The following is a 12724-nucleotide window of genomic DNA, read 5'->3' as shown; positions in this document are numbered from 1 at the left end:
ATGAAACGTCCAGGGATATTAAAGTTCTTTTGTGCTTTTCTGGAATTCATGTTGAATTGGTGCCCATTCATTCTTTCAGGTAGGGATCACCCTTGTTTGGCCCATGTAGACAGCAGAGGAGCCTTGCAAGTAGGTAACGACATATATGATAACACTGATGGTTCCATCTCTGACCTCACAGTCTTTGTACTCAGGAGGAACCCTTCAGAGGTCAGGTCTGGAAACAAAATATTCCTAACTTTACAGGACACTGGACTAAACACCATGGACTAAACAGAGACAATGATTTTATGGCTCATTACAATTTCCTTGTCTCTGCTAACCTCCCTGTACTCCACAGATAATAAGGAACCTCCTTCCTTTTGAATTTGGGTTATTTATTCCAACTGCCTTTTATCTAATTTATGGCTCTCTCTGAAAACGGCTTTGTGCTTCATAGGTTTACAGTCCTTTTCCCGTTTAAGTGACTTTTCCTTGATACAAATGAAGTTTAACAAAAAAAAACCAAACTGCATTATCTTGTGCTTAGCTTAAATTTTCTTTTCCAGATGTGAGGAAGAATATTTTGAGATCAAAAGCTCACCTAGCAGTAGTCCCAATTATGTAGCTGGTCCAACAGAAGACATCGCCAAACAAATCTTGCTTCTCTTGTATTTTATGGACCAGAGCTGTCCAGCTGGTGGCCCACGGGCCACATGTGGTCAGGGAGGAGTTAATTTTCAACCCTCCAGTTGCTGTTCCCCTGCTGCTCTGGCAGCTGCTGGACTCTCCCCCTCCCTCCTCTAGCTTCCACTTCCTGCCCCTTCCCTGGGGGAAGAGACTCAGGGTGGAGCAGGGTGGGATGGGGCAGCTCGTAGCCAGGGAGCCAAGGGTAAGGCTGGGGCATCCATGCAGTTTGCAGCCTTGGGGAGGCCCAGGCTCATGCCAGTGTGGCCCATTCTGCCCCCAGCCACTTAGCAGTTGGACAGCCCTGCTCGGACACGTCATAGCTAGGACAAAATTATAACCCCTTTAAAGTAGCGTGCAAATTTATGGTGCTGTTTAACTATGTAATTATAAAACACTACTGTAAATATACGGCTCTCTGCGAGTTTCATGGACTTATATTACAGTAATAGATTGCACAGACATTAGATTTCATAGACATCAGGGCTGGAAGGGACCTCGGGAGATCATCGATTCCAGCCCCCCGGCCCGAGGGGTTGATTATTTTCAGCACTCGAGGGCCAGCTTCTATTCCATCCCGTCAGCACTGAAGTAGACTTCGACATCTATCTGTGCTCCTAATCCACCCTGGTCAAGCCCTGAAAATCCATTCATCTCCTTTGTCTCCAATGCATCTAGTTCTGTAACTTACAGCCAGCTTACCCTTATGATTGAGCTGTAAAAACCTGCTGCTTTTGGTCTGTTTTTCACGAACTGAAACAGGGTAGAAAAGAACTGCACTTAGGTACCTAAGTCTAGTTACGTGCCTAATGCACACAACAGACTTTTCCTTAACTTTCAATAAAAAACTCTACATACTTTGACCTATTAGCATCTTATCTGGCATAAAACAAAGCAGATAGTAAGTGTGGGCATGATTCTCTTTTTACACTGGTTTTACACCAGTGAAATCCCACTGACACCAGTTACTCTTCACTGGAATTAAATGCAAGTGAGGGGAAAATGAGGCTATTGTTATTAAAAATGTAGCAAGATTATCCACCAGATAATTTATTTTACAAATCAGCAGCATTCAAATTTATCTTGTACACTGCAGATTTATATTTGTGCTGAGGTCTGATTATAATTTTTAGGTTTAAAAATGCCATTATCACGAACCTGTCATTTGCTGAAATCACCTCAGTCTGAAGTATCATTTACCTAATGGCTCACAGATGTGTAATGCCAAATTATAATGAAGCTTGCAAAACATACTGAATCAGGAAAAAAAAAACACAAAACACTTACAAAACATGGTTTCCTACGTTTGCTGACATTTACCCAGAGCACTATTCTGGATGTGTCATTTATCTGAACGTTATGAACTTTATGATCCATAAATGACTCACTTATTCTTTCAATTCACATGCCCTGCTGTAAAGAACAAGATAAGGTCTCTCTTTTAAAGACACCATTGTGCTCATTTCTGTATTTTAGTGTCATGTGCTACTTTGTCATGCTTTTTAATGGCTCTTTCACCTCATTCTCTCTTTGACTTTTGACCTGAAGCCTTAGTCATCACTTAGCTGCGTCTGTAGTGATGTTTTGCTATATGATCAAGCCCATTAATTTACAGCCCATTATACTTGTGGCTCACAAGTGCTTCTAGTAAGTTGGTTTTCAGTGGTAGTAAAGCCCTAATTCTGTCATCATGTTATTAGTGTTGGAATGGCGTGTACTGATGAATTTGGCTAATGTTGAATAAATTCCACAGCAGGAGGTTACAGCTTAAAATAGAAAAGACCTTTAGTGAGTTCTTTGTACGTCTGAGGATACAGAAATAAAAAAAAAGAAAATTTGCTATTTTTAGCTTATTTCAGACGCCTTCAGAACTAATCACGAGCATGAGACAGTACTTCATTAATCAACTGTGCATAACAATATTACAAGCGTGGATAGGTTACCATGCAAACGGTTTAAAAAGGCTACCTGTAGGATTTATACAAGCACCCATCACCATAGTACTCGAGTTAAAAGGAAAAGCTGGGAAGTAGCAAAAGAAATGAAAAATACTGTCTGCCGTCACTACAATGTGATAGCTCAGAAGACATGAGAACGCAGGATCTAAAGTTTTCTATCGTATGTTAAACAAACGCATTTTCAATAAATATATCCAATGGGGGCCATCCTCTTTGGCGCGCACGCCATAAATTAGCTATGCATCCTCCCCATGTGCTACTCCAATCCCCTTCCCGTGCCTCATCTGCTGCTCTGCTTTCTGCTTCCTTCCCTGTGCTCCCTGTCCCAGCTGTTGCTCTGCTTTGTGTCCTATCTTCCACTGTGTTGCCTGCCCGTGCCCAATCTTCTGTGTGCCACTTGTACCCAGGAAGTGTGCCACGTCTGCCCAGGTACCTCTCCACAATTTAACTGCTCCACTTACCCCCTTCTCCCCCACACCCAGCCTGTCTCTTGCCCACTGACTCCTCGATTTCCATCTTTACTGACCGTCTGTCCCGCATGCAGCCGGCCCAGCTGGCTTCTTTATATTCATTCCTTCCAGGAAGAGCACACGCCAACTGCAGAGACTTCCTTAGCCTGATGAAGGGTTTTTAAACCAGAAAGCTTGCTAAAAAATGTTTTTTTCCAGCTATTTAATTTGGTCTAATAAAAGACATCAGATTCACTCAAAGAACCTTGTCTGTCTATGTCCTCCGACCAACACGGCTGCATCCTACACCCATGTGCCACCTGTGGCACTCTTGCTGCAGAATGGCCATCCCTGTTCTAGTACATAAAATTAATAACTGTACCTCTAAATACAATACAGCAGCTATAATACTTACAAAAGCTCAGCTGTCGACTTTCGCAGAATTCTGCGTACTGGGCTGAGTCCATCATCCGTGTTTGCCTTTCTGCTCTCTAAAAGACAAAGCAGAATGAAATAATGCACTTCCCCTAACCAGAACTATGAACCAGAAGATGAATAGTATCCACAAAACTTGCACTACTATAGCTATAAACTCAAAAGTCACCGGTGGATTTAAACAGGATAAGATGCACAAATATAAAGCACAGCTGGGTTATTATTCTTAGAAGTAAAATCTGTCAGAGGAGAGTTTTATTTTGTATTCCAGAAATTTGCTTATGTAGCACGACAATAAGGGCTCAAGCCTGAAGGGTGCTAAGCTTTCTGGTCTTGATCTAGTAAAGCACTGAAACACACACCGAAATGCAGGCGTACTGTGAATCTTACTACTAAGCACATGCACATGAGTTTTCCTGGATTGAAGCCAGGGTGCTCAGTACCCTTCCGAATTGAGCCCTACTTGCATCTTTTTTAAAGGGGCATTACTCATTATTGTAGCAAACGGACATTTGGCATCACACTGAGGATGCCCCAGGTCAGCAAGAGAGCAACCACAGTGCAGGCTGATCCACAGAGTCGGTATACGAAGCAGCCTTTAGCTGGTTAGTCCTGACATTTTAATTGTTGATCTATGCCTTCCCTTTTATCCTTCAGGACCCGGAGGCAGCAGGGGAAGGAAGAGAGAGGAAATTAAACAGGCTAATTAAATTCATTTGAGAAAAATGTAAACAACTCTTAAAACATTTTCTACTGGATTCTCTGAAGAATATATTTCATACAGAAACAGTCTGATGTAAAACAAAGGCTTGCATAACCCTGCACCTCTCAGCAATCAAAGTATTAACATGCCATACATTTATATATTTGCCCTCCAAATATATGCTACACTATTTAAGTCATGATTCAAAGCAGCACTCAAGTACGTGCTTAATTTTAATCACATGCTTCAGGCCCACCAGCTTCAGTGATGCAGAGCTGATTTACACCAGATCATCTGCCACATTTTGGAGGCCAGAAGAGATAGTTAGACTAAACAGAGAGATTATCCTTTTAAGAAGCAGATAGTAGCTCATTCAAAACTTCCAAACAAGAAAAGTGTGCTCTCTCAAGCTCTGAGAAAGGTTTGTAACCTTCTCCCAAACACTAACTTAATGAATCAAGGAAACCCATCACACCAAAAGCAGGATTCCAGTACCAACTCGAGCATCCTGAACAGAAGTGGCTGCTGGCACTGATGTCCAGACATTTGCACTTGCTACGTACAGCCAGAGCTCATGCATCAGAATTACAAATCAACAATACAGCAAAGAAAAATTAAATACGGGTGGTTTTTATAGCCAAAAGAACTTCTTCAGCCTGAGTACAAGGTTCATTCACCATCTGGTGAAATTTAAATTGTGGGTTTGTTTCATCTGGTTTGGCGAGAAATAAAGTGCTTATTGGTGAGAAAAGGACACAAAGACAGATTTTGCCATTGTACTTAGCCTTAAAAAACAGGGCTCGAATCAGAAAAGAAACCTATCCTTTGGACTACATACATGATATTGAATTCTACTCCCATTCCTTTCTGGATGCCCTCCTTAACTATCAACACGGAGAAGTGATATATCATTATCTCACCTGCTCACTGTAAAGCCATCCCAGTATTAATTCTGCTCACTCTTAGGCTGCATACAGACATTCAAGGTGTAGGTCGTAGCTGTGTTGGTCTAAGGACATAGGAGGCCTGACAAATGGTTTTCAAACCTGGAAACTTGATTTTTTATATATGTTTTTCCAACTATTTGTTGGTCTTATAAAAGATACCAGATTCACCCGAAGTACCTTGTCTATAGACATTTAAGTAACCTAGGAGAATTCTTCCAGGTTTGTTTTCCTGGTAGTAACATTTACTTGGAGGTACCTAAACAGGCATTCGAATACTGAACCCCTGAAAAGCAGAGAGCTTGCTGTGCTTGTGCTGCACAACCAGCGGGCCCCCGAGTGCGCATGTCTGTGTGCTTTGCACGTTTTCTCATTCTGCCTCTGGAGAACGTGCACAGGGCAGTCTTGCTCGGGGTCAACCTGCGTCTCCCTGCAACACAACGTGGGGATTGTGAAGGGGTATGTTATGCTCTGTGCTCAGCCAATGTCCAGTGAATGACGCATTGCCTTCTGGGGCAGGGGTGGTGGTGAGGAGGGTGGCAAAGGGGGCAGGAGCAAAGCACCCTGCGATTCTGAAGGACTGTGCTGTGGCATCTCTCAGAAGAGAATCTCCCAGGAGAAACTCTCCTGCAGCAGTTTTAACCCTGGTTGTTCCCAGGTTATTTTTCTCTCGGAGTGGCCATTTTAACTCTGAGAGAAAAATCCTGAATATCTCTCCACTTGTGGTCTCTGCTCAGAGAGCAACAACTCTCCCAGGAGGAAATGAATACAATCACTCAATGCTCGAATCACCCAGCTGTCCAGAAACCCATGGAGATGTTTTCTCTCTCTTCGTAGTCTGCACAGGGCCGTCCAACCATTGGCCTGCAGGCTCCTGCCACCTTTACCTCCTCGGCTCCCCATGCTTTGCCCCAGAGGTCCAGGTGTCACTCCTTCCTAGCCAGTGCCATCTCCCTCCATCACGTGCTCCCACCGCTGCTGTTGCTATTTCTCTCGCCCGTTGCCCCCCTAGGCCCAAGATCTCTGGGTTCCCTCTCCAACCTCCACTTTCCTCATGAGTGCCCCACATCCACTCAGAAGTTGGACAGCCCTATTTTGACTAGTCAGCTGCTCTAGCTTGAAGTCCCAAGTTTAATTTCTAAACCTCTTTTCTGTGACTGAACTGCAGGGATACACATTATACTGAAGTATTTCTTTTCTCAATTCCTTTTCTACACATTCCTCTACTTCCTCAGGTCTGCCTTCCTTGTTTCATTCTGATAAGTAATTTCTTCGGGTGCAATTACCGTTTCTGTCAGACAGGACACAGAAATTCAGACTGAATGCGACTGGCTTCAAACTTCTTCCCTTCATTCTGCTTATAACTGTTTTTTGCCAACACAGAAAGCTAGACAAAAATAAACCCTTGTTCTGTGTTGACATGTCCAGAATGTGATCAGGCAGCCTTTAAACCAGCTGTTCCCAAACTGTGGGTTGCGACCCCAAATGGGGCGGTGACATCACTGGATGGGGTCATGGCATGGTGCTCTATCCTGTGCCAGAACCTGCCCGCTGGGCTGCAGAGGCCCAAGGGAAGGGCAGCAAGGTGGGGAGCCCCAAGTCCGCATCCCCAGCCCCCATGGGCTCCGCATTGACCGCGCCACCCATGGGGGAAGGCTCAGGTGCTGCTGGGATTGGGAGGGCAGGGGGCTACAGACTCTGGCCCTGGGGCAACTGGGGAGAGTGGGGAGCTGCAAATTAGGAGTGAGGAGCACTGGCAGAGCCAGGGGGCTTTGGGTCAGAAGTGAGGGGTCCCTAGGAGGGTTGGGAGGCTGCTAGTTGGGAATGGTCATGCTGAGGAAATGGGGTCATAAATGGGGTCAAGCTGAAGAAAAATTTGGGAAGCACTTCTTTAAACCTTTGGGAGGAGACTGGACAGGTACCTGGCTGAGGTCTGATGACCCCTGCCACCCCCAGTGCTCCTTCCTGCCCATGGCAGGGGGTCGGACTAGATGTTCTGTCAAGGTCCCTTCTGACTCACGGATTCTATGATTCTGTTTAATAGCCAACTAGATAAGAAATAAACACCATAAAACGGACTTAAGCTTCTTGAAATATCAGAAGCACTCCCAAGAACTGTGTGCGCTGTTGGGTGGAAGGTTTCCTGAAGTGCCTGATGCATCTATTTAGAAGCACAAGTTTCAATTAGATAGGAATTATGGCTCTCAGAAACCCTGACATCAAATAAATTAGATGCCAATGACCAACATGAATTGAATAACAACCAAATAACTGATAATCCTTTGAATAATATTTCCTTGAAATGATCAAGGTTGAAAGTAGAATCACCCAAAGAGAATCCTGCTGCTAAGTTGCAGGTCCCACGAGATCTCGTCAAAGGGTATATAGGTTTCCCAATGCAACGAAAATTTATACAAAACCAAAAATAAAAAGAATGACCGTTTTCAATGCTACCTTCACACCTCTTCCTAATTTCACAGAGAAAAAACAGCACGGAATTTCCTTACTCTGGGCTTTCCAGCTCTCACATACTAAAATTATTATGATTATTTTTCCTTCGGTAAATACTTGGTTCATGGAAAAAGATAGTACCTACTATTTCTAAGATATTGAAATTATTCCCTTTCCTTTTCTTCTCTGCCCTACAAGAAAGCTGTATAAAAAAATGAACATGTGCTATTATTTGTTGCCTACTTAAGACCTGGCAAAACAGAAATTCCTATGTGGCATATAATATACTGCATTCTTCTTTCCTACAAAATCTAATGTAAAACCACATTGCTTGAAGTGGTAAGCAAACTAAGCCTACACCTTTTGTAATAGCTCTAATTTCATATTTCTGCAAATTTGAATCTTTTCATCCTACAGCTTCGACCTCTGTTTTTCTGGCTACAATTCTTTCTGGAAATCCACCACTACGCAGTGGTGTGGGAACTTTTAACTAAGAAACAGTCTACTGACATCAAGAGAAATCTCTCTCACTCCTTTATGGAGAGAAGCAGCAAGTTCCTACTATGAAAGTCTTCACCAGTTTAGAAACACATGTACTGGGGCACTTACGCATGCCTGGAAATGACAAATCCCCAGGGACATCCTAGCTACAATCTTCAATTTATGGATTCTGTGTTGGTCTCTGAACCCAAGTATCATGAATGTCATGAGTGACAATGTCCTAGTGGTTCATCTAAAGTAGAAAAAAAATAATATAGTTCCCATCCCCTTTATCATAGGACTAGCCATTCTCAGCAGCAAAGGCACTGAATTATGCAGCATACAGCACGGTTAAAATATTCTGCATGCTTTCCTTGGAACACGCTGAAGGATGCAGCAGATAGGAGCTGGCACTGTAAGTGTATGCTTAGCCTTCCAAAAATGTGTTGCATTATATCTTTCTTTCAGCATGAACAGCTAAAAAGGAAGGGTGAAAAGGAAAAAAAAAAAGGTAAAGAGTTACATGTTGTCACCTACCATCCAGGATGAAAAATACTCTTATTTTGATTCCATTTTAAAGCTTTCACACTTGACATATAAAGCTCTTTGTGTGTGGAGAAGGCAGAAGGCCAAATGTTAACTTACCTACCAACTATTTAGTGTTTGGAGGAAATGTGCCGAGTAGCTGCTAAGCTGGAACATTTGAAAAATGTATGCACCATGGCTGGACACCCCAGTGTTTGGCAACAATGTTAGTGATGAAGTTGCTGGCTTCCCAAACTGCTTGCATATTCAGGTTGTGGTATGATTTCCTGATTTCCTATTTCTAAAGACCTCTTGTTGTGCAGCTATTGCAGCTTCAAAGGAACGAAGGGTCTACCCGAGGGGGAAAAAAATATATCACCTCGCAACCGCTGATATAGCTATGAAATAAAAGGAAAAGGAAAAGAAAGAACATATCAATGTCTTAAAACACTGGTGCCTGGAAAGTATATCTGGCTGCCAATGATATATCTGTCCAAGAAACTGATTTTTTTCAGGGTCCTAGAAACGGTGATATCCCCTGTCCATGTCAATGCTCAGATCATACAGCTGAAGAGCTCAGCTCTGAAGGCAAACAAGTAGTATTCATTAGGAAAAAATGGTCTTGTACAGGTAGCTTAATAATGCAAAGTGGAGCCAAAATGTTTTGGAAATACAAACCTTAAACCTGTTATCTGAGGATTTTCATTATTTAAATGAAAAAAAAAAAATACACACTCTTCCAAGAAGTGCTTTTAAGCGGCAAGCAAAGAGAAGGTGCAAGCCTTTTTAAAGATTAAACACACGTAGCGTTTTCTACAAACAATAACCATGATACTTTAGAACAGAATGATGACTTTTGTGATACAAATCTAGATTTAGTCATGAAATCCAGCCCTGCAGACAATTTGTTCTCATCTTCCTTACCATTGTGCCAAGCTATACAGTCTATACTAAGGAAGTATAATCCACAAATGCGAGGCCTTTGATGTCCTGCTGTTTTGCTGTTCCCTTCATGTACAACCGGCTTACATATGCACAAAACTCTTACATCTTGATTACGAGAAGAACAAGGCCTGGGGCACTTTCACGTATATCAAGACCCAACTTAATTTTTAGGGGATCAAAATTTTAATGTAAATCAGTGTCCAGACATGTGAAGGTGTGCAGTGGTACAAACAGTAACAGTACAAATTTGTGCCGCTACTTTGTGCCTCATTGCACGCCCCTGCACGTGCGCTTTGTTGTGGACACGTCCCATTTTGGGCAAACTGCCCTCGTCCAGCTTCTTCTGGCTCTCGGCATACTGGGGTGGCAGGGGCACAAATGGAGCAGTAGAGACACTCTGGTCGGCAGTGAGAGCATCTTACAGGAGGACCAAGCCTCTGTTTGTTCCAGCGCATGCCTTGTTTTTTTCTTCCTGCATGATCTGTGACGCTTTTTTTCACTACTGAGAAATTTTGGTAGTAAATGTTGCCCCCGCACTGCAAGTCTGCACTGCAGAGCATGTTTTACTATTTCATGCGTGCGTCTGTGGCAACACAAACTGCATTTGGATGTGGCCATTGTTGCTTTTCTTTAATATTATTCTCAACAAAATGAAGCTATTCCATAAAACATGAACATAAAGAAAAGATTTTCACAAATGGTGAGTACCTGACACATCAACTGAAATGAAAGAGTGCAGTGGATGCTCATAAACAGAAAGCCAAGGCCTTAAAATCTATATATCACCGTGGAAGCTCAGAGATTGGTAAAACAATGAAATTTTGTCAAGAGGAGGTATGTATCATCTGTCGAACGTTGTGAAAAATGCACGGGTAGAATCTGAACAAAACCCAGGAGACAGCTTGTAAAGAGTAGCTTTTGTCTTTTTTCCAATTTGTAGATCTGGCTGTGAAAACTTGGCTCATTGAAGTATGGGAGATTCCTTAAGAAAGAAGTGGCTGTGTGAACATTATGATGTTCACATCTCTAAATTTTATCTACAAAAGCCACGGTTAAGAGCCGAGTTTCTTCCTCTTAGTGAACTGCCATCGGATAGAATGAATAAAGTATTTGTGTTTTCTAAAGGGTGCGCCACTGCTAGAGCCATTTAGATAACTGAAAGCATGTTATACATAAATATATATTATGATATAAGGAACTCATGGAAAGAAGAAGTAAGAGAAGAAGTCCTTCCAGTCCATCTACAGAACTGGTCTGTGTTAAGAAAGGACCACAGCTGCTCCAAGGACATTATCTTCCTTAGAGAAAATTCAGTCCTTGCTCTGCTCCGGGGACAGAAACTATGTGCTCTCCTGAAGTCTGAGACCAGGGTAGCTCCAGGATCTAACCCTAAGCAGTTAAAAGGTAATCTAACAGTGCTTGTGGGAGGAGGAGTTGGAAGGCAAAACAGATTCAGTTCAAACCCTTGAGTAAACTTTAAATAATAAAGAAAATCACAGCGCATGGACAATCCCATAAGCAGAAAAAAAAAAAAAGAGTGGAACAATTCCCAGGCAGTGCAAGCTCAATGTTTGAAAAATAAACATTGCTCTTTTGATACGTGCTCACTGTTCCTACAGTAATGGGGTATCCTTGTACACATGTATAATCTTCAAATATTGAACTTGTTTGAACGTAGCTCTGTATCAGAGTCAAATTTCCTTGTCAAAATTTATTACTGGTAGTGAGAAGCATGGACTGGAACCTGTAAATGAAACATTTCCTGTTCATGGGATACCTTTGATTTCTGTAGGAAAATAATTTTTTTTCTGTTTCTAGATACAGCTTAATGCAAGTTGTAAATCTACGTGTTAAATTTATGGCTAATTTCTACCAATGTTTTCCAAAAGCTGTAAAATAATTTTGAAGAAACCATGCTAGCAAACATAAAAAATTATGTGGGGGCTTATTACCAGACTAATAAATTAAGACGACTGGCTTTCCTTTGCTTTTCTGATCGAGGATGCTGTAAACCTTTTCTGTGGTTTCCATTTGGCTGCACATCAAAAACTTTGCATACCAGGTTAATATATGAGACCTTTATGTCTTTTGCCTAGCATTCTTCTTAAGACTTCTTCTAGGTTTACATCAGTTTCCAGAGCACATAAGTACAAATGATTTTAGAAGCTTATAAGTACAGTTACAGTTAAATCTTTTGGTCATGTATGGTAAAATTCACAACACTGCCTGGGAGATGTACACAACACACGCTCTTTTTTGTATGATGGGTTTTAAAAATTATCTTTTACAAAGTCTGGAAACTAGTCCTTGTGCTCTTGCTGTTTGACATTATTTAAAAAAAAAAAAAAGCTAAGTGTTGAGGCTTGTTATTAAACTATGGCACACAATTTCTGCTTATGGAAACCTGGATCTTATGTAAAACCAGGAAAAAAAAAATCAAAATGGGGTGCCCACATTTCTTTCTGAAATGCTCCAGCATGTCTCATCTCATGACATTTTCTTCCTTTTTCACCATTTGCAGAAGTCTTTATACCCCAGTTATGGGTATAATCCTTTGCTTCCAAAAGGAAGTTTAGCACACTAGCAGAAATTTCAAGACCTGCTTTATGTAAAACCATAAAACCGTAATTCCCCCTCTTCCCCCCCCCCCCAAAAAAAACCAGGTAAAATTTAAACGTTCAAAATCAAAGAAGGCAAATAATTTTAATGTCTGCTGTACAGTTGATTAAATATATATTTAGCAGTTTTTGAAGAAACTTTAGAAGGCAAAGCCTGGGGAATATTTTTTCATTTAAAGTCACAATAGCACGTAAGGGTGTTGATACGTATAACAATCTTATAGATACTAAAGAATACCACACAAATGGCCAGGATGCAACTGCATCATTCTGCAGTGATACAAGTGTAGTAAAAATGCTCCATCTTTAACTCTGATTCATTAGGAGACAAAGTTACACAGATTCAGCTCACTTTTATGCTGTGCAGGATCACACGGACATAATAGCTACAGTTTAACAGCTGATGTGCTCTCCGAAGCAGCAACTACCCCCCACCATCCTCCCCCTGCCCCTTTTAAAACTGCTAAAATGTACATTTCTCCGTACCCTAATATTGGCAACTGCAATCCCACTCGTTTGTTGAAAAAAAAATCAACCACGTTCAAGCTGG

General features: G+C 41.8%; 1 protein-coding gene across 5 annotated transcripts in view; it reads right to left on the bottom strand.

The window, feature by feature from the left end:
- The window catches only part of SUPT3H (SPT3 homolog, SAGA and STAGA complex component), a 429703-nt gene that overhangs the window by 75867 nt on the left and 341112 nt on the right, over nucleotides 1–12724 (bottom strand). For all 5 annotated transcript variants that reach the window (XM_019537136.1, XM_019537140.1, XM_019537139.1 and 2 more), the window contains one exon: nucleotides 3489–3564. In XM_019537136.1, coding sequence (XP_019392681.1) covers nucleotides 3489–3564 — 76 coding nt within the window. The remainder of the gene's footprint in view (nucleotides 1–3488; nucleotides 3565–12724) is intronic.

The sequence above is a fragment of the Crocodylus porosus genome, unplaced genomic scaffold, assembly GCF_001723895.1.
Source record: "Crocodylus porosus isolate Cpor-Errol unplaced genomic scaffold, CroPor_comp1, whole genome shotgun sequence".
Lineage (NCBI taxonomy): Eukaryota > Metazoa > Chordata > Crocodylia > Crocodylidae > Crocodylus > Crocodylus porosus.
This window is presented reverse-complemented; position numbering and strand designations above follow the sequence as displayed.